Source organism: Alnus glutinosa, chromosome 11 (genome assembly GCF_958979055.1).
Source record: "Alnus glutinosa chromosome 11, dhAlnGlut1.1, whole genome shotgun sequence".
NCBI lineage: Eukaryota > Viridiplantae > Streptophyta > Magnoliopsida > Fagales > Betulaceae > Alnus > Alnus glutinosa.
This window is the reverse complement of record NC_084896.1, coordinates 25,645,525-25,666,873: the sequence shown is the minus strand read 5'-3', so window position 1 is coordinate 25,666,873 and position 21,349 is coordinate 25,645,525. Positions and strand designations below refer to the sequence as shown.

The 21,349-nt window shown below is 34.3% G+C and overlaps 4 protein-coding genes across 4 annotated transcripts; 2 read left to right on the top strand and 2 right to left on the bottom strand.

Moving 5' to 3' along the window:
- The first annotated feature begins 2,823 nt into the window (after positions 1-2,823).
- LOC133882855 (phosphatidylinositol 3,4,5-trisphosphate 3-phosphatase and protein-tyrosine-phosphatase PTEN2A) lies at positions 2,824-10,635 on the top strand. Its single transcript, XM_062322074.1, has 13 exons — positions 2,824-3,133; positions 4,167-4,696; positions 4,904-5,005; positions 5,090-5,146; positions 6,194-6,259; positions 6,603-6,779; positions 6,884-6,970; positions 7,061-7,125; positions 7,202-7,278; positions 9,223-9,269; positions 9,407-9,537; positions 9,632-9,701; positions 9,892-10,635. The coding sequence occupies exons 2-13, from the start codon at positions 4,256-4,258 to the stop codon at positions 10,423-10,425; spliced, it is 1,854 nt and encodes a 617-aa protein (XP_062178058.1). The 5' UTR covers positions 2,824-3,133; positions 4,167-4,255; the 3' UTR covers positions 10,426-10,635.
- A 2,202-nt stretch (positions 10,636-12,837) lies between these two features.
- Positions 12,838-14,185, bottom strand: LOC133882859 (rust resistance kinase Lr10-like). The gene has a single exon (XM_062322077.1). It carries the CDS (start codon positions 14,094-14,096, stop codon positions 12,948-12,950), a length of 1,149 nt encoding a protein of 382 aa, XP_062178061.1. The 5' UTR covers positions 14,097-14,185; the 3' UTR covers positions 12,838-12,947.
- Positions 14,186-14,891: 706 nt separating this feature from the next.
- On the bottom strand, positions 14,892-16,064 carry LOC133881296 (uncharacterized). The gene is made up of 2 exons (XM_062320222.1): positions 15,162-16,064; positions 14,892-15,022 (listed from the first exon to the last, which is right to left on the bottom strand). Exons 1-2 carry the CDS (start codon positions 15,985-15,987, stop codon positions 14,892-14,894), a joined length of 957 nt encoding a protein of 318 aa, XP_062176206.1. The 5' UTR covers positions 15,988-16,064.
- A 408-nt stretch (positions 16,065-16,472) lies between these two features.
- On the top strand, positions 16,473-18,699 carry LOC133882858 (rust resistance kinase Lr10-like). The gene is made up of 3 exons (XM_062322076.1): positions 16,473-17,155; positions 17,256-17,282; positions 17,382-18,699. Exons 1-3 carry the CDS (start codon positions 16,486-16,488, stop codon positions 18,473-18,475), a joined length of 1,791 nt encoding a protein of 596 aa, XP_062178060.1. The 5' UTR covers positions 16,473-16,485; the 3' UTR covers positions 18,476-18,699.
- Positions 18,700-21,349: the final 2,650 nt, after the last annotated feature.

The following is a 21,349-nucleotide window of genomic DNA, read 5'->3' as shown; positions in this document are numbered from 1 at the left end:
ACCCTAACCCGACTAATTTAATTAAACGGGTCAGACCCTTCAACTTTAGATAATCCGCTAATTTTGTGTAGGGTTCATGAGTCGTATAAAAAATTGTCAGCTCTAAGCATGAGTTATTGCTCATATGTGTGTAGTTAACTACTCTAGCATTGCAATTTAGGTTCTCCATCAAATCCCAATACTTGGTTTCAGTTTGGTTTGGATGAAACTACCTAAGAGAAAGCTCTGAGGTGAAAATTATGTGGTGTAGTTTGTTGCTGACATGAGCGACAACTCTTTCTTATCACTTTTAACAGAAAGGAGCTGCATTTTCTGTTTTAATAGTTGAATTGAAAAGGGTGTCCAAACAAATTCTTGATGCAATTATATGCTCTAACCCAATGATGACAAGAAAGATGTGCATACTAGCAAAGAGCATGAATGGTGACGGCCAATCTGTGCAAGCACCTTCCTGCCACTCAAGCCCTTTCTCCAAATTAAGCTTTAAGCTTTTTGAGGAAACTGTAACGTTGGCGGGATTGACATCAAATGCAAACCCTAGGAAAAGAAGTTAAAGAACCTTCAAACGAAAACAGCTAGGCTTGCTGTTTGATCTTGTGGCAATATCAACAGTCTAAAATCAATAATAATAAAAAAAACATGCATTGAGATAAATATATCACTGTTTGACATTCAAATTTCTCAGTAATTTTCTGATGCCTCAACCGATCTAATAGGGGGCTATATATAGCCTCTCTCCCATTGATGGAGATGCAATAAAATAGCTATGGACTAATATGCTCATGGCTGGCACTAGCTGTTTGACAATTAGCCATCAATGGATTATGTCTGACCACGCCTGATTTCTTGTAAATAAGGGAATGCCCACCTAGGCGCCCTCAGTTAATAGCACACGTTATGCCTTGTGGGTGGCAAATGATGCTGACTTTGCGGTGGTGCATTGTCTCTGTTATCAATAGATCAGAAGTTTGTGGTATTAGCACATGGTAATTGATTAAAAGTCACCAAATCAACCTTGTAAGTGAGTATTATTGGAAGATTTGGGAGAAAAGCAAGGCCTACGTGAAAGCCAGATAACAGTTAAAGATGCAAGGCACAGCATTTTGAAACAAAATCCACCGAAATTCGTATCTTTTGAAGAAGTTTAGACCTTTTCAAACATTAGGCTTGAGATTAATTTTCTGTTTCATTATTCATTTAATGATATCGTTTAAATAGAAGGAATACAAGACTTAGACTTGGAGATAAACTCCTACAATAAACAATAAAAACCTACTGCTAAATGACTTATGCACTATAATGTTATAAATAATTAAAAGACTGACTTAGATAGATAACTACAACTATCATTATTTAATTAAACTACTTATACCCTAAGATAAGTTAGAGCCAAGATAACTTTTCATGGGATATTCTGTCTTGTTAAAGTCTTCTAACATGCAAATTCTAATACCATAAGACTTTAATTCTTGTTTGGCCTCTCATCTTAAATTTTCTAAATGCTATTGGTAAATTGTTACCAAAATGAGATTTTTCTGTTTTGCTTTTACCAAAATGAGATTTAGATAAAAGAAAATGTTTGGAATACAATTTTAATTACAATTTCGAAATTCCATATGAGCACCATGCAGCAATTTTATGATAGTAATAATCCTCACAACCCTCTTTCAGATAAATAATATGATAGTCCCACTAATTGGATTATAAGATTATTCTTGATTTTCGAGAAATTCTCATTTTTGACAAGAGTGAAAAATATCATGACACGTTTTTACTGTCATTGATTTTAATTAATTAAAAATGAAAAACCATTTCAAGAAAAAAGAAAGAAAGATAAAAGTACACATAACCTTTTCATACTATCAATTTATTGTTAATGTACTCCCCAAACTATCAATTGTGTCAATATTTCCCTCCTAAATTACCAAAAAATGCCAATGTCCTCATAATGACAAAAATATCCCTAATAAAATTATTAAAATAAAATAAAAACTAAAAAAATTATTAAAAAAATAGAAAATAACAAAAAATTATTCCAAAAAATTTAAAAACTGTTTTTTTTTTCGTTTTTTTATTTTTATTTTTATTTTTAAAAAATTGTTCTTTTTTTTTTAATTTAATAAAAAAATGGTTTTTATTTTTTCTTTTTCGTTTTTTTTTTAAGAAAAAAAATGTTCTTATAATTTTCAGTTATTTTTTTCGTTTGCTTTTTTTTTTTTTTTTTTTTTTTTTTTTTTTTAAAAAAAAAAAACAAAACAAAAATCTTTCCTTTTTTTTTTTAAAAAAAATAAAATATTTTTTTTAGTTTTTTAGTTTTTAAATTTTTTTAGTTTTAGTTTTAGTTTTTTGAATTTATAAAAATATTTTTGTCTTATTCCAAAAAATTTAGGGTCAATTTTTATCTTTATGTTGGTCTTTAAGGGGATATTGGCATTTTTTAGTAGTTTGAGGGGACCATTGACACAATTGATAGTTTATGGGGTATATTGACAATTAAATGATAGTTTGCAAGGAAATATGAGGACATTGACACAATTGATAGTTTATGGAGTATATTGACAATTAACTAATAGTTTGAAGGGAATATAAGTAATTTCTTTTAAAAAAAATTATAAGAAAAGAAACAAGGCGTTTTCAACTGTAATGTTGTTATTTGATGTATTAATGGAATGACTACATGTTTCCTTAAAAAAAAAAAAAAAAAAAAAAAAAAAAAAAAATTAAAATCTAAAATCTTCCAAAATCGCTTTCGACAACCAAACGCACCCCAAAATAGCCCGTGAAACGAGTCACACTTGGTCAGAACCATCGACGGTCCACAGTAACTCCAAGCCTCATCATCCAACCGTCACTCTTCGTCTCATATACGAATACGAACACCAAAGTCTCTCTAATCCTACTCAGGAGACGCTCCATAGAATCCCCAGAAGTTATTCACCGTTGATTAGAATCCAGATTCTCAGATAGTCAATGCAAATCACCGCCCTCGGATGCGTTGACTGACCCCATCGCCATTACCTTCAAAACCGTCGATCACAAGCCCCCAATCTCTCTCTCTCTCTCTCTCTCTCTCTCTCTCTGGTGAAACCATAAGCAGCTCTCGTAACTCCAAAGGCCCGACCTTTCCATCTCGGTACGATAATTAAATTTTGCCCTAATGAAAATTTCAAGGCCGAAATGAGTAATTATTTGCTTTTCGTTTCATTTTTTTTTGGGTGTTATATTGTTGGATTTTGGGGTTTGTTTAGTTTTCAAATATTTTATTTGATATGATTTTTGGTGTAGGTTCAACGATTTAATGTATATTTTTTATTTATCAGTTTGTATATGGTGTATAGCTAGCTCTAGTTTAAGCGAGATTGATTGGCAACGTTGTCTTTGCGTGGATTCTAAAAGCTCTGCTTTTCGAAGCAAAATTCGATTTGGTTTTAGCTCTACGAAAGAAAGTTTTTTTTTTTAATGACAAACTAGAAATGTTCAATGTTTTTTAGCGAATAATCTCAAATGGGCTTTGGCAATAATAGTTGTTTTCTGTCTATTATAATTGCTACCAGTGTTTGTGAAATAGGTTTATGATTTTTTAATGGAATTCGAGAGTAAATTGTAGATATATGAATTTGTTGGTCTTCCCTGGGACTGATTCTATTTTTGCATTTCTTGCCTCTGAAATCTTGTCTAGAAATGAAAAGAAAGCTTGCAATGGACGGCATTGTTTTATGGGGAGTGTGGTCTTTTGGCCTGTGTTATGTTTTATTTTATTTTTTTAATTTTTGGAGATGATGCTTTTAGTATTTTGGCATAGAATGTAGTAGGGTTTTTTTCATCTCAGGGGTAATGATTTGAGGTCAGGTTCGTCTCTTGGGTCTACTTTGTCATATGAACCAATGCGGTGATATAATTTCTGGGTTGGTTCTGATGAGTGTTCTCGTTTGTTACCGTGGTAACTTGTGTCACATCTTTCTAAGTTGTGGTTTGTGGTTGCTGGTAGGGAACCGGAACATTCTTGTCCATGTACAAATGAGACAATTATGAGATCTACATTTTCAGTCTTAGTTGTAACAAAAATGTTGTATTTTCCGGTACATTTTTATGGATTGTGTTAGTTTTAATTTCTTATGTTGTCCCTATGTTATTTATTTGTTTGTTTTTTATGTCTGTAATTGCAGCTTTACTTGCAAGTTGCTGTAGGATCAGTTTTACGTTGCGAACTTGAACTTCTATCCTCAATATCTGTTGAAACCTCTGTAGTTGTGGAATGGATTCAGAATCTGCTGATTCGTCAACTTTGCCTCCTAAAGCTTCTGATAGACAACCTCCAGCTGCCATACAAACTCCAGCTGCCACTGATTCTGGACTGGATAATTCTCCTCGTGATGCACCATCTAGATTATCTCCTTCTGGAATATCTTCATGGGCCAAAAGTTTGAAAATTCCTCAGCCATTGGTAGCCACAGAAGATGAGTCTCCAACTGGAAATTCTGGAAAATCAACTTTTGCACGATTTACTAGTGGATTGGCATTGCGCTTGTCTCCAAAAGCTCCTTCGTCGGATGATAACTCTGATGGAACTTCAACTGCGCAACCTGGTTTTATTGGAACTATTACAAAAGGGTTTGTTGACTCTTCTAGGAATGCAGTGAAGGCTGTACAGGTTAAGGCTCGACATGTTGTCTCTCAAAATAAACGAAGATACCAGGTGGGTTGGTTGTGTTATTGACTTGTATCCTTAGCCATATATATATATATAATATTAGCGGATGGAATCATAACATAAATATGCATTCTATTTTTTTTTCCCTCTTTTTTCTGGCTATACTTTTATCTTCATTTTGTTGTAACCATGCTTGACTAGTGGACATTTTTCTGTATAATTATAACCTTAACTGGAGTACCTTGTCTTCAGGAAGGAGGATTTGATCTGGATATGACTTATATCACAGAGAATATAATTGCTATGGGGTTCCCTGCTGGTGATTTGAGTTCTGGGTTTTTTGGTTATGTTGAGGTAAACTACCGATTTGCACTCTACAATTGACTCTCCTCATCCAATGCTATTGCACTCTAGTTTTCTGACTATTATGTGATGTAGGGGCTCTATCGAAATCACATGGAAGAAGTGATCAAATTCTTTGAAACTCATCACAAGGTTATTACAATTTGTAAATTCTTGAAACTTATAATTACAGGTCATGTTAATGCTATTAAAATGCTTTCCTTAAAATAAAAATGTTGTAATACTCTTGATGCTTCATGGTTAGTGTAGATTCTATTTCACAGTTTCTGGTACCAAAAATTGTTGTATCATTATCCCCACAGGATAATCAAATCATTGATTGTTGTGAATAGTACACTACCATATTGATTCTTTCTTCGACTTTGATATTGTCAAAAAGATGTAGAACTTATCTAAACTAGCTGCTTGGAAGTGTTTGGCTCTCATTCATTTCATATCTCTTTGCTGTGAGTAGGACATGGGTTTTTTGTTTTCATAATGGTAGTTAATTGTGGTTGATCACCTACTATAGATGTTCATTGGAAATGGAAAACAAATTTCTTTTATGTGCAAGTAAGATCTTTTTGTTCTATGTATAAAACTATAAATGTATGTCCGTTAGCCCTTTATGCATGCTATGAAAATAAGAGTCTATGGCAAGGAGCAACTTATCCTCCCACCTTTCAGCTTCACTCATCTATCTCTGTCTTCTTTTATCTCTAGATTATTCTCCTTCATAAGATGGTATTATGGTTTGATCTTGATCAAGATTGATACAGTTGCTAATTGATTTTAATACATTCTCTGCTTTAAGAAGAAATTCTTTTGTCATTGATTTTACTCAAATTTGTGTCATTGCTGCTGCTGCTGTGTTATTGTATATACAAATTTTCTACTATAGCATATACTTTATTATATATAATATATATCAAGACGACACTGGATCTCATTTGTGTAATATTTTAATAAACTGGAATTGGTTATGTGATTCAGTTTAAGTGTAAACCCTTTACAAATGTACTTTTTAGCTTGTTAGGTTGTCCAGTGGAAACAAAATGGAGGTTCTGGCATTAGCTGTTATCATGTGATTGCTATTTTATGCTATAAATTATATGCTATTTTGGTGCTCAGAAATTTTATTTTTGTCTTATTGTAATGTGTATGTGTTGGTATAATAAGTATTCCTTGTTCTATATGCAGGGAAAGTACAAAGTGTATAATCTTTGTTCTGAGAGGCTGTATGATGCGTCCTTATTTGAAGGAAAGGTGTGTTATAATTTGTTTCTTAATTTACTAGGTGGAAAATATAAGTTTACATTCTTTACATCATTTATATCAGAGATCTTAGCTGTGTTAGGCCATTCTTGTGTTTGCCTCTCTGATTAAGCTTGGTAAGGTATTGCATATAGCTTTCAAGCGACTCTCTCAGCTAGTTAGGAAATCATATTTCATATTTGTCATTGCAAAAAGGTGTAGACTTCCCGCTAGGTGGATCCTACACGGTGAAACAGACAACAATGTTTAACAAGACAACATTATGGGCATTATGGAAAATGTTTTATGACAGCTGCTTATATTTTATATATCAAGTTGTTAATTCTTTCTCCAGGTGGCTTGTTTCCCATTTGATGACCATAATTGCCCTCCAATTCAACTGATAATATCATTTTGCCAAAGTGCTTACTCGTGGTTGAAGGAGGACATTGAGAATGTTGTGGTTGTGCATTGCAAGGCTGGAATGGCAAGAACAGGGTTGATGATTTCCAGTCTTCTTCTGTTCTTGAAGGTAAGATTCATATTATGTTCCTGAATGAGTTTGGTGGAAATTTCAATAACCTTTTTATTTCATTTATAGTTTGTTATAATTATGGACTTGCCATCTCTTTGCAGTTCTTCCCAACAGCTGAGGAGTCTATTGACTACTACAATCAGAAAAGATGTTTCGACGGAAAAGGGCTTGTTCTGCCGAGTCAGATTGTTAGTCTTTCGTTTTTTATGTGATAATTTTCTGAATCCTTGATATCTTATCTATTGCCGAGCTTCTTTATCATTCTTTATTTTTTTCAGAGGTATGTCAAATATTTTGAACGTATTCTAACATACTTCAATGGGGAATGTCCTCCTGGTCGTAGGTATACTTCTGACTTTGTATTTCTCTTGTAGCATTTTTGGCTAGTCACAGGGGTATTGATATCATATCTGGTGCAGGTGCATGCTGAGGGGATTTCGAATTCACAGATGCCCTTATTGGATCAGGCCCTCCATTACTGTTTCTGATCATAATGGTTCGTTATGCATTTCTGTTTCGTTTGATATTTTTCCTCCTCTATGCTCTCCTATGATAGTGTGTTACGAAGTTCAGTTGTCATATTTCCCTTTTGTTTTTTGTTATTTTTTTTTGGCATTTCAGCAAATGCTGTTTTCTCATTCTTTCCTTAGGTTTTTCCCCTTAATATTCATCAGTGATATATTCAAATAGTGCATCAGAATTGTTCATACTAACCTTTGTGATTGCCTTGTGTTGTGTATATTCATCAGTGCTTTTGCATAAACATACATATATACATGTATATATTCAAATAGTCTGTGCTGCATCATAATTTCTTGCTAATCTTTGTGATTGCTGATTGCCGCTTGCCACATGTTGGATTATTCATTTTTCCTACTTTGGAACAATTGTTCAGCATGAAAGACTAGAAGTTTTTTATTTTTTTATTTTATTTTATTTTATTTTTTTTATTGTTGGTGTTGAATTTGTTGTTATTGTACTATCTAAGTTCATTGGGGATATATAAGAATTTCACGACCTAGATTCAAGGCTTTATTCCTCAAACCTTACAGCACCTGGACCAATTGAGCAAGGGCTAATTGGCATTTCCTGGTGCTGAAAGCTCATTTATGCAGATGGGGTGCCACATTGGATTCCAAAATTTTACGAATGAGAACTCTTGTTATTGGTGTTCTCTTTGTTTGGGTTTATATGTGATGGAGATTCGGCAAGTTTGACATCGGGTTCTGCTTGAAATATACTAGTGAGATTTGTGAGACTGCCTTTTTGTGTCTTATGTGGTGCATCTGGAGAGAGGATCAGAAGAATGCTTAGAATTTTGGGGTTGTGAGTTGCGAGTGTTGGATTTGAAGTTTCTGTTTTATAGCACTTTATGCTTTGATGGATGCAACTGATTGGTTCTCTTTCTCTACTTGTTTTTTGGAGCTATTGGATTCTAGGAGCTAGCTGTATTTATTTTTTTCCATTTACCTGTTGTTTTCTCTTGTATGCTGCCCTGTACTAGGGCTACACCTCTCATTTTGTGCTCTATTAGTTTTGTTTTCTTTTTTAACTAAAATTTTTAGCTCGAGATTTGTGAGACTGCCTTTTCGTGTCTTATGTGGTGTGTCTGGAGAGAGGATCAGAGGAATGCTTAGAATTTTGGGGTTGTGAGTTATGAGTGTTGGATTTGAAGTTTCTGTTTTATAGCACTTTATGCTTTGATGGATGCAACTGATTGGTTCTCTTTCTCTACTTGTTTTTTGGAGCTATTGGATTCTAGGAGCTAGCTGTTTTTTATTTATTTTTTAATTTTATTTAATTTTTTCATTTACCTGTCGTTTTCTCTTGTATGCTGCCCTGTACTAGGGCTACACCTCTCATTTTGTGCTCATTTAGTTTTGTTTTGTTTTTTAAATAAAATTTTTAGCTCGATGATTACTATTATTTTATTTAGATGTGCTTTTGCATGAAAGGAAGCAACATCCGAAGGTCACCATCAACTAGTATACTCTATTTTGTTCAGGTTGCCAAGAATAGTGTCACGCAGTCTTGTATTATAACTTGAGAATTTGTGAACTCATTTATTTAAATTGCTCATTAGTTAGTCTGACGCATAGAAGGGGTAAAAACACGGGGGTTCTTGCCAATGATACTCACTCTGTTATGGACTTCTAGGTTTTTGTGCTGAAAATGACTGTGCTTGGTATGGATAATTCACAGTCATGCATTGGTATGGCTTAGGAGGATTCAAATGAAACGTTTGAAGGATAATTCTTGTAATGGGCAGTCTATTAATTGAGATTGCGATTCTAGTTACATTTTTGTTTTCTCTGAAGCTTTGCATAGCTTCAAAACTCGTATGCAATTGAAATATCATTATGCTGATGCAATGATTTTGCTTTAATGCTTTCCTTGTGCTTACTGTGTGGTCTTGCATTAATGCTTTTCTAATGCATAGGTGTTCTCTTCTCCGCAAAAAAGCATCCAAGAACCAAGGATCTTTCGGTAGGTCTGTTTGATTGTCTGGTAGCAACTTGTTAGAGATCTTAGGAATGGATCCTGATGATATTCCATTTGTATTTTGGGGCTTTGGAGTTCTTTTGACTAATTTGGGATTTCATAAACCACTATTATTTCTGCAGCCCGAAGATTTTTGGTTTAGTGCGCCCAAGAAGGGGGTAATGGTCTTTGCTTTGCCAGGGGAGCCAGGTCTGACGGAGTTGGCTGGGGACTTCAAAGTCCATTTCCATGACCGTCAAGGAGATTTCTACTTGTCAGTAATTCGGCTTCGTCCCCAATAAATCACTCTCTTTGTTATGCTTTTCAGACATGAAATTGAAATTTATTTCTTTTTCTGTGATTTTCAGCTGGTTAAACACAACTATGACGGAAAATAGAAAAGTTTTAAACACCAATGATCTTGACGGATTTGACAAGGTGAAGATCAAACAATTAATATGTGGTGATCTGCCCTGCTTAGATCCTCGCACTTGAAATATTTTTCTTTTTAACTATTAATTCTTAAGACGGAGTTTGCTTATGTTCTGCCATTGTTTTCTTTCCTTTCTTGGAAATTGGTGATTATTATACAAAATTATTTATTTTTTCTGGTTTATGCTTTCTGTAGAGGAAACTGCCTTCCCCGGGATTTCAGGTTGAGGTTGTGTTGGTAGATTCTAGTGGCATTGTTACTACAACACCCAACGCTGAAACTGCTGCCAAGAAAACAGATGAAAGCTCGGGCACTCCTCCTGCAACAGTTGATGAGGGTGCATCCAGACCAACCCAAAACAAAGACCTGAAAGGTCATGATAAAGATGACGTGTTTTCAGATAGTGAGGCGGAGGAAACCGGTTCTTCAAAGAGCAGGCAAGCAGAAGTAGCTTCTGCAGCAGGAGGAACTGTCATCAATACCACCTCCAGTTCTGTGACTAGGACAGATTCAGATCAAATTGTAAGTTTATCTCGTGAGACTAAACATATATCTCTGGGAAACACTGGCTCAACACAGATTCATGTTGATACTGAGCCTAAAAGTGATGCTGGTGGTGGAGCTGTACCAGCCCTTGAGGTGCCCAACAGAGAAAGTGAATTCAAGGCAATGGCAGCTGATGCTTCTGTTTTTACCTTTGGAGATGATGAGGACTTCGAAAGCGAATAAAATGGCTTAAATTCAGATAATCTGTACATAAAATGGCTTGCTAGTTGTAAATGCATCAGTTACTTATAAGATGGTCATGCTCAATCCATTTGTTTACTAGGTAATGTAACGCGCGTCTGGTTCTGGTGTATTGGATTGTTAAATAAAATATTGGCTAGATGTGAGAATAATTTTAATATTATGGGACTAAAATTAGTGATTTTTTTGTTTTGTAAGTTCCAATGAAGGATGAAAAACTATAAGATGTTAATATCCACAGCAAATCTGATGTTAATACCGTGTGTATTTTCCCCTGTTGTGCATCCAAGTTTCTGGGTAAGGCTATAAATAAACTGCCAAATAGCTCGAGCTAAGAGTTTGGTTTGTTTATTAAATAAATCAAGCGTAATAGAAATTGAGCTCATGTATTGAGTCAAACTCGTATAAATTCGGTTGACTCGTATAAGATTATATAAATTTGTATAGTTCATTTTTATTATTTTTTAACTTTATAATTATAACGTTTTAAACATTTACAATGTTAAAAATGAATTACTTTTGTTAATGTATATATATGTTTATTTATATATATATATTTTTCCTAAATAATATTGGAAATAGGGGATTACACTGGAGATCTTTGTTACCATTGATTCTAATGGAAGATAATAGGAGAATAATTGTGGATGCTTATAAAGACAATGTGAGAAATGGCTCCGTTTGTGATTTGATGCACACGAAAATTGGCACTCTTAAAAACTTTTGATACAGTCCAACTTTGAAAAAATTGAAGCCACTAGGGGTGAATATCTGCTATGATGGGGACAAGATCCATTCTGTAAATAGGTTGGCTTTGTTGATAGCTAGAATGATGGTTAGAAATTCCCTTTATAAAAACAAGAAGTTACAACCAAAAGGGGCAGCTATGTTATTTGCCAGTAAAATTGCATGAGCCTCCCCATCATTTGCTTCCACTGGGGGAAGCTGTTGGTGATTGGCATTTTCCTCCTCCCCTGTAATCATTTTTCCCTATTTAAATAGAGAAAAAAAAAAAATCACATTTTTCTCCCAGTTAAGCACTTAAAATCAACTCTAACATACTTAAGCAATAATTAAAGAACATTTAACCCTAATTAAAAAGCAAGGTGTTACCGTAACGATCTACCCTCAATGATATAATATTGTTTGCTTTTGGCTCTCTCAAACTATACCTCCCAGGAGATCATTCATCTTGGTACCACTCTCAAAGAAACACGCTTAACTGCAGAGTTCTGATAGGTTCATAGTCATCATGGCTTTAAAATGCGTTGTGTCAAGAATAATGTGTTTATACATATAAACACATCCCCATTCTCAGACGATGTGGGACATCACAATCACCCCTTCTTGGGACCCAGGGTTCCCGCTAGTGACCCTCATGAGAACACTCCATTCTTGACGTCCCAGCAAGTGCCCGCTGGTGACCCTCATGGGCTTGTGCACGCTCCCTCCATTTCAGGTTTAGCAATGACTCTAATACAATTTGTAACGACCCACCCCCAGTGACATAATATTGTCTGTTTTTGACTCCCTCAAACCAAACTTCCTAGAAGGTCACCTATCCTGTTATTACTTTTGCAGAAGCACGCTTAACTGCAGAGTTTTGATAGGTTCATGACTATTACGGCTTTAAAACGCGTTGTATAAAAAATGATGCGTTTATACATATAAGCACATCCTCATTCCTATGCAATGTGGGACATCACAGTTACAAATACTTTCACAGTTAAGATAAATCATCATGATTAATATTTTATCGTCTTATTAGATGAAATGCCCAACTTTATCATCGACTATGAATTAAGGTTTATAAGTCACAAAGAATTATGATTTAGATCTTCTATGCATTAATCTCATTGACATATCTAAACCGCATATAATGTAATTTATGGACCATATTTATAAAATAAATATCTAATGCCCAATGTTCTTGTAATTCTCAAAAAATAAACAACTTTATCAATAATAAAAATGTCAAACAAAAATTGAGTTTTTGGGCACGATTCGTACCAGATGTGTCATTATATCAAAGCCCTATGAGAGGGAAGTCACTCATATGCTCAAAGGTATTCTTGAGGTTTCTGCACCCCAATGTCCTTTCATTTACAATTTGGTTTTTGGACAACCTGATATTTGTTTCACTGTATTCTTCCAAAGCTTTGAAAGAATAGTTGCTCGAATTGTTCGTAGTCTTCCACATTCAAAAATATAAATTTATAATCCAAGAATTAGTATATATAATCCAATATTCCAAACTAACATAGCAAAGAATAACTAGTAGATGATGAAGAACAGCATCATGACTTCTCAAATTGAAACTCTATTCAATGGTTAAGCATGAGGAAATGGAATCCGTACACAAAATATGATATAATAATTATAAGAGTTATCATCAATCAAAGTAATTCTTATTTGCTAAACATAAATATCAACTGTCTTTGTGCTATTAAATACACAATAGAAAACTAATTATTCAGAAGACTAACATATCAATTAATTTGCATTTAAAATTGAGTTGATTGATTTGATTCATCTGATTGAATTGACGAGCAACTTTGATTCGAATTCTCTCCTGCATTCATCATAGGTCTCTCTGGCGATGACATGGTGGGCATTGGAGGCATTTGTAAGCATTCAACTTCTCCTTCAAGCATTTCTAAGACATTGCTCATTGAAGGGCGATCACTGGGCTTCATTTGTATGCACCATAATGCCACTATGATCATCTTCTTAATCATTTCCTTTTCGTCCTCTGTGGCATATTCCATTTCTATGTCCTTTCCGTTATGCAATTGGTCATAGACCCAAGTAGGAAAATAAATTTGGCTTGAATGCTCTACAAATGAATTTATGTTCTTTCTTCTGCTCGCCATTTCCATCAATAACATTCCAAAACTATAAACATCAGATTTGTAGGAGACACCTCCAATATTTTTGTAGAATAATTCAGGAGCCATATATCCTAATGTCCCTCTGGCTGCAGTCAAAGAAACAATGCTATTATCTACAGGATATAGTTTTGCCAGGCCAAAGTCCGAAATTTTAGGAGTAAAATTCTCATCAAGAAGAATGTTGTGAGGCTTAATATCAAAATGCAAAATTTGCATGTCACATCCTTGATGTAAATATTCAATCCCACGCGCAACTCCTATAGCAATATCATATATTTTCTTGTAGCTTAGGACAATACTTTCTTCTGGCAAAAAAATGTACTTATTCAGAGACCCTTTAGGCATGAATTCATATACAAGAGCCCTGCTTGACCCTTGAACGCAAAAACCGATAAGTTGCACTACATTAACATGGTGAATTCTTCCAATAGTTGCAACTTCGTTTATAAAGTCTTGTCCATTAGCTTTGGATTTACCTAACATCTTTATAGCTACAAGACGGCCACTTCGGAGCGTTCCTTTATATACAGTGCCATAGCCTCCTTCACCCACTTTGTCCTTGAAACTTTTGGTCATCTTCTTAATTTCTAAATAAGAGTACCTTATTGGCATGAGGTTGTTGTTGGCTTGCAAAAATTCTTCTACAGCATCATACATAGATACATGCCTTCTACGCCATTTATATATCAAAAACGCAATCACACATGGAGTCCCTAATGTAGTTATTAGGCCATGATATAGTCCTGGCAGGAACATCCACATTATTAGAAGAAAACAAATTTATGGTTGCATTGGTGTCAGCACCTTTATTGTTAGTTGAAAAAATTAGTAACAACTTTCAATTAATCTCCTTCCTAAATCCTTATAATGAAGCATGGTATATATTTGTTGTATTTTTCCTGTAAATGTCATAAATTTTTTCATCATGTTTGCACGTCCAAACTATTTTAATGTTTCACATTCTAAGCAATCATCTGTTAATTTTTTTTTTTTTTTTTTTGAAGAAGAAGATCAAATAAGGAGAGAAACGAGTTCTTACGTACCAATGATCACTAGTCCAAAACGAAAAGCTGCAACAGATGGAAAAATATGTATTAATTAGTAATTAATCAAAAACTTAAATAATTAATAAAAAACAAGAAAGTTAAATTTTAAAAACCTATAGATTTTACCTGTATGGGCTTTAAATTAGTTGAGATCGATTTTGTTGTGAATATATATTTTGGCTACGTACTGAGGTCGGTCAACAAGATTACGATTATGTTATAATAATAGAATTTAATCGTTTATGCGCAGATATGCATAGAATATTAATTAATTCTTTGTACGGAAAAAGGAAACTTTTATTCAATAGAAGAAGTTTATCTCTCTTAAAGAAATTTGATATTTTTTCTTCCCATATTCCTAGCTCATTGTTTTTGAGACCTAAACGAAGCATAAAAGTTTGAGATCAACCAATTCTGAAACATTTGGTTATATGGTAAATCACCAATTATTTCAAAAATTAAAATTAATAAACAATAATAAATTTAATTATTTAATTAATATTCTAACAAGTTATTTATCCGCTTTGTTCGAACACTCATTCAATTCTTTTCCATTATACAAATCTATATTATCATCCAAACAAATTTTTGAGAGAGAAACCTCACAGGAGTATGCGGTGAGGAGTATGATCTCTAATAATCCTGCTTTGACAAAGAAAATAATAACATCAGCTTTTGCAAACTTGGAATTATAAATAAAGTCACTATAATGCTAAGCTACTATAGATATACCCCAATGTCCATAACATTGAACATGATTCGCCATTAATTCTTTACTCACCAAAGCCATAACATTGAACATGATTCGCCTCATCCAAGTAGCAATTTTGTCTTGATCCGCAGCCAATTCTTTCACACATAACTTGGAGCCATGAAAGCTCAAAACCATATGCCAATGCGTTGTGGACGTCTGAACAGGAAACATGTCGGTCATCATTTCCTGGCCACGATGTCAGAGACATTCCCTCTATTTGGCACGAGTCCTCCACATCTAATGGACTCGTTCTGCCGACTTTGACATATCTATACGTCTTGGAAGAGTTGGAAGAATACTCTGAGTCTGATCCATTAATTCTAAAGCAAGTAGAAGTCTCCAAATACAATGCCGAATTCACCGGAATTTCACACATCACGAAAACCACACTCCTTGATATTCTTATTAGTTCCCCAGCTATCCCTTGTCGATTCAGGTCATATGAACGCCCAAAACTGAAATTATAGCCGTTTAGAAAATAAGGAGGGATGGATACCTGCTCAATACCAAAGTTTACCACTCGGATTGTATAGTTATCATAATTGATTTGCCGCACATAGTATTTTCCGGCATCTGAGTACAACACTGTATTGTTGTTCTCACATGACAGGGTATAATTTCGGTCGCCGCAGTTTTCTGGATCGTCTTGTAATCGAAACGGATTGCTTATGTTATGAATATTGCCGCAGAAAGAAGGAGCACATTGATGACCATCCTCAGCACTGCAAGTTTGATGGACAAGTACAAGAACAACAATCAGGGCAGAGAGTCTAGCAAAGAAGGCCAGTCTTCCTGCCATTGTGTGTGTGTGAGAGAGAGAGAGAGGGGACGGGATTTCTTTCTTTCTTCGCATATATCTTTCACAGCTACAGACAAAGTGGTCAATTTAAATTTTAAAGTTAAAAACGAAGATGCCAGGTAAAGGTCTGGAAATAATATCGTCATTTCTGAGCAAATATCCATCTCCATGTAAAGGTGTGGAGGGAAATAATGAAGAGAAACTTCATAGATTTGTCCTTTCCAAGTCCATGGACCATGATGATATTTGTTTAGATAAGATATTTGAGGCTGAGAAACTATTTCGCTTAAAGTATGATTAAATAATTAAATTTATATATTTTTATTTGCTTAAATTTTTAGAACAAGTGATAATTTAACATGATATTAGAGCTCTTTACATATAGAATATTTAAATCTAATAAGAGGTAAATGAAAGGGACAAAATTCAAACTTAGACCTTTACTTTAATATCATGTTAAATCATTACTTATCCTAAAATTTTAAGCTGATAAGAATAGATAAATTTAATTATTTAATTACACATACCAGGGAGATGGCTATCTGCTTAGAAATGACAATCTCATATTTCTTCTTGTTTCTGGTTTTTGTCGTAGGCCTTGGAGAAGGCCAAAATGGGTGTGATGAATTTCCGTGTGGAAGCCTTGGCCCAGCCATTCGATTTCCATTCCGACTAAACAGCCAGCCGCACGACTGTGGGTATCCTGGGTTTAATCTATCCTGCACTCATAGAAACGAGACGGTGCTCCAGCTGCCCATTTTTGTGAAATTCTTTGTGAAAAATATTGACTACAAATCTCAGGTAATTGAAGTATACGACCCAGATCATTGCTTTCCGAGACAGCTTCATACACTCAATTTGGCTTCCTCGCCTTTCCGAATATTGAAACAAGACTACCAGAATGACTACGCCTTATTCAATTGTTCCTCGAAAGAAACACAATCCTACGACTATGCGATCTCTTGTCTTAGTGGCCCACGCCACGAAGTTCGTGCCTTCCCTTCGTATAAGGATGACATCAGCGATTTGCCCATTGCATCTTGTAAAAAGATGTATAATCTTCGATCAATTTCATCTGGTGTAGTGTTCGGTTATGATAATAATCTGCAATTGATGTGGTCCGTACCAAAGTGCAGACACTGTGAAGAGAAAGGCAAGGGATGTAGATTGAAGAATAATAGCAATGAATCAGAAACGGAGTGCTTCACCAAACATACAAAAGGTATAATCAATTTCTACTCAAGTTTCTCTTTTGTTTCAAGCCAATATTGGTTTGGTTATTTACAATGAGAATCTTATTTATTTTGTTAAATCTTTAACAGATGTATTATCCAAGTTAAAGATTACTGGTGAGTCTCGTCTACTAGCCACTTTGAAGCTAGTTTTTATTATTCGATCGGGAGAAAGAATTCTTGTTGATCACTTGCGTACGAATGTTTAACATGCAGGTATCATCTTTGGTTCATTTCTGTTAGTACTAGCGGTCTTTGCTCTCTACCGTGTCTACACCTATGACAAAGCAGAAAAAGAAAATCAAGCTAAGATCAAATTGTTTTTGGAGGATTACAAAAATTTCAAGCCCACCAGATACTCGTATGCCGATATTAAGAGAATTACAAATCAATTTACTGAGAAATTAGGCGAGGGAGCTTACGGAACGGTGTTCAAAGGAAAGCTTTCAAATGAAATCTATGTTGCGGTGAAGATGATCCTAAACAATACTACCAAAGAAAATGGAGAAGAATTCATAAATGAGGTAGGGACAATGGGCAGAATTCATCATGTTAATGTAGTTCGCTTGGTTGGCTTCTGTGCTGATGGATTTCGACGAGCTTTAGTTTATGAGTTCTTACCTTATTCACTAGAAAAGTTCATATCTTCGGCGGACACTAAAACTCTTTTCCTTGGTTGGAACAAACTGCAAGACATTGCTATTGGCATAGCAAAAGGAATTGATTATCTTCACCAAGGGTGCGACCAACGAATCCTTCATTTTGATATCAAGCCTCATAATGTTTTGCTAGATGAAAATTTTAATCCAAAAATTTCTGATTTTGGTCTTGCCAAGTTGTGCTCCAAGGATCAAAGTGCTGTGTCCATGACTGCTGCCAGGGGTACTATGGGTTACATCGCACCCGAAGTCTTCTCTAGGAACTTTGGGAATGTTTCTTACAAATCAGATGTCTATAGTTTTGGAATTTTATTGCTTGAAGTAGTTGGAGGAAGGAAAAATGTTGAGAATAAAGTGGAGAACACTAGTCAAGTTTACTTTCCAGAATGGATCTACAATTTCTTGGAACAAAAAGAAGACTTACGAGTCCTCATTGAGGATGATGAAGATGCTAAAATTGCAAAAAAACTTGCAATTGTTGGACTTTGGTGCATCCAATGGCACCCAGCGAGTCGTCCTTCTATGAAAATTGTCACCCAAATGTTGGAAGGAGGGAATGAATTAACTATGCCTCCTAATCCATTTGGCTCGACAAATCCCACAAGAATGAATCTAGACCAAAAGTTTGATGTCATCCCAGAACAAGAGTAATGATCATTCAGGTTTCAATCATATTGTACTCGAGGATTAGAACTATTAATCTTTCCCCTTTTCCTTTCTTTTCTATAACCTTAAAGTGAAAATCTTTTTAGTTTTAGTCGCAGTACCACTACGTACGCACGTTTGATGGTCAGGATTTCTTGCAAAAGAAGAATGTTCTATAAATTAAGTACACATTATGTACTTCTAGCAAAAAATATTACTATTATGGATTTCATGATCATTTTATCTTTCCATTTTAACTTTTAATTTTGTTTTTAAAAAATTTAATGTACTTGTAATTTAAATTTAAAATTTAATGTACACATTATGCACACGTCAATCGAAGTTGGACAATATATTGTTACCTTAGAAATGTATTTGATATAGTGGATAAATTCTATGCTGTGGGGGAATCTTGCAATAGTTTTACCATATTTTAGTTTTGGATATAAATTCCGACATATTTTGAGTTTATTCTTCCAATTGTGTGATAAAATGACATTCTACCTGTGCTAATCGATCTGTTGCAACGAAAGACTAAATACTGCGTGTACTTATATTCTCAAGTTAAAAATATTAATAAATAATTAAAAGTATAAAATATTTATGTTTACTTTTATATCACATTAAAACTCTTTTCAAACCTAAAATAAAACAATAACCCCCCAAAAACACAGATATTAACAATGATGTACTTGTAAGAACTTCCTCCATTTTCTTTTGTGGTTTGAACAAGATTAATTACCATGCATGTACTTGTAAGAATATGATGGAAATATATTCAATTTTCATAGGTAATATGTCACATTTTTAATATGCAGTATTTTTCACGCCATACGTTTTAAGAAACGGCCTAAATTTACTTAATTTGATAATCTATAATTTTTTGGAAATTGTAGGCTGGGGATCCTTAATTATCCAAAAGGGGTACTCTTCCTTGAAGCCTTCTAAAATTAATGTGCCTTTTAAAATTACCATTAAATGTATGATAAACTATTATAAAATTTTAATTTAGTTATAATTTTAAAAGGCACATCAATTTTAAAATAACTCAAAAGAGAGTAGATAGCACTTCTCAAAACATATAGAACTTGTCCACCATATTTTCCAGCTACCACCACCTGCTTCTTTCATCAACCTTCTCTGTCATGTGGGTCTTGCTCAAGAGTCAAGAATGCTTGGAAGTTTATCTCAATCCAAAGAATCCACGCTTCAAAGCTTCTACATGATCAAAATTGCCGGCCAGTTTTTGAATGAAGGTTAAGTTTTTCAAACAGCTATCCATTAGAGGGCCCATGAGAAAAAAATCCAAAGCTTTTCTTGAGTGGCTAAGAATAAATCCAAGAAAGGTAGACCATAAGAAATAAAGGGGAGACGTAACAATATTATTGGGTTTGTAAGTTTGTCTTAATACAAGACTTCTCGCTTCAAGTCCTCCACAGGACCACAATGCAAATTGCTTGTTAAATTCCACATGCATGGCCCATGATCATGTCAATTATTTGCATGTGATTATCAATCAGCCTAAACGAAGGGGTAGTTGGCCCCATTGTAGCACTAGAGCGAAATATATATAGGAAATATTTTAGGAATATTTGGCCAAAAGTGAATTTGATGGGTAGGAATATTTTAGCACACTTTGATAGTTAAATTTTGATTTAATTATGATTTTAAAAATCAAATTAATTTTAAAATGACTCAAAAGAGAGTATATAAAACTTGTCCACCATATTTTACAGCTACTACCAGCTGCTTTTCATCAACCTGGTATGTCATGTGGGTCTTGCTCAAGAGTCAAGAATGTACGTTTGGAAGTTTATCTCAATCCAATGAATCCACGCTTCAAAGCTTCTCCATGATCAAAATTGCCGGCCAGTTTTTGAATGTACGTAGGTTAAGTTTTTCAAACAGCTATCCATTAGAGGGCCCATTAGAAATAAATCCCAAGCTTTTCTTGAGTGGCTAAGAATAAATCCAAGAAAGGTAGACCATAAGAAATAAAGGCGAGACTTAACAATATTGGGTTTGGAAGTTTATCTTAATACAAGACTTCTCGCTTCAAGTCCTCCGCAATGCAAATTGCTTGTTAAATTCCACATGCATGGGCCCATGATCGTGTCAATTATTTGCATGTGATTATCAATCAGCCTAAACGATGGGGTAGTTGGCCCCATTGTAGCACTAGAGCGAAATACATATAGGAAATATTTTAGAAATATTTCGGCAAAAGTAAATTTTGCTGGGTAGGAATATTTTAGCATACTTTGGTAGTTTGATGGGTTACATTAGTACACTTAAAAATTAAGGGAGCTATTTCTAAAATTGGTTGTTAATTCAATGGGCTTTTTTATATTTCTTTCTAAATTTAATCATTAATGAAGGTGTCTCTTACAAATCTTTTGTTTATAGTTTCGGAATGTGTTGTTATTGATGGAAATAACAGGAAGAAGAAAGAACTTAAATGCATCTTCAGAGTTTTCATGCCAAATTTACTTTTCTACTTGATTCTATGACCATTTGCACAACGGAAAGGACATAGAAACGGAAGATGCCATGGAGGAGGAAAGAAAATAGTGAAGAAGATCATGGTCATAGTGGCATTAGATGTATATGGTGCATATAGAAAAAGTCTAGCGATCGATGGCCCTTCAATGAACAATGTTGTAGAAATGTTTGAAGGAGGTGTTGTATATATGCTTACGAATGACTCAGAATTGACCATTTCATCGATAACATAACACATTTCTAAATTTTTTAAAAACAAAATTACAAGTATACGTTAATGTTAGATGATTAGCATAACTTTGAACTTTGCATACATGTCCATTAAGCAACAACTAACACAAATTACATTTAAATTAAAGCCAATCCTATCATTGTAAC

Coding starts and splice junctions, on each gene's coding strand:
- LOC133882855 (XM_062322074.1), top strand. CDS start 4,256: ATGGATTCAGAATCTGCTGATTCGTCAACTTTGCCTCCTAAAGCTTCT. Junction 4,697..4,903: donor AAAATAAACGAAGATACCAG/GTGGGTTGGTTG, acceptor CCTTGTCTTCAG/GAAGGAGGATTTGATCTGGA. Junction 6,971..7,060: donor TTGTTCTGCCGAGTCAGATT/GTTAGTCTTTCG, acceptor TATTTTTTTCAG/AGGTATGTCAAATATTTTGA.
- LOC133882859 (XM_062322077.1), bottom strand. CDS start 14,096: ATGTGGATGTTCCTGCCAGGACTATATCATGGCCTAATAACTACATTA.
- LOC133881296 (XM_062320222.1), bottom strand. CDS start 15,987: ATGCGAAGAAAGAAAGAAATCCCGTCCCCTCTCTCTCTCTCTCACACA. Junction 15,023..15,161: donor TGTTCAATGTTATGGCTTTG/GTGAGTAAAGAA, acceptor TTGTCAAAGCAG/GATTATTAGAGATCATACTC.
- LOC133882858 (XM_062322076.1), top strand. CDS start 16,486: ATGACAATCTCATATTTCTTCTTGTTTCTGGTTTTTGTCGTAGGCCTT. Junction 17,156..17,255: donor CTTCACCAAACATACAAAAG/GTATAATCAATT, acceptor AATCTTTAACAG/ATGTATTATCCAAGTTAAAG. Junction 17,283..17,381: donor ATCCAAGTTAAAGATTACTG/GTGAGTCTCGTC, acceptor TTTAACATGCAG/GTATCATCTTTGGTTCATTT.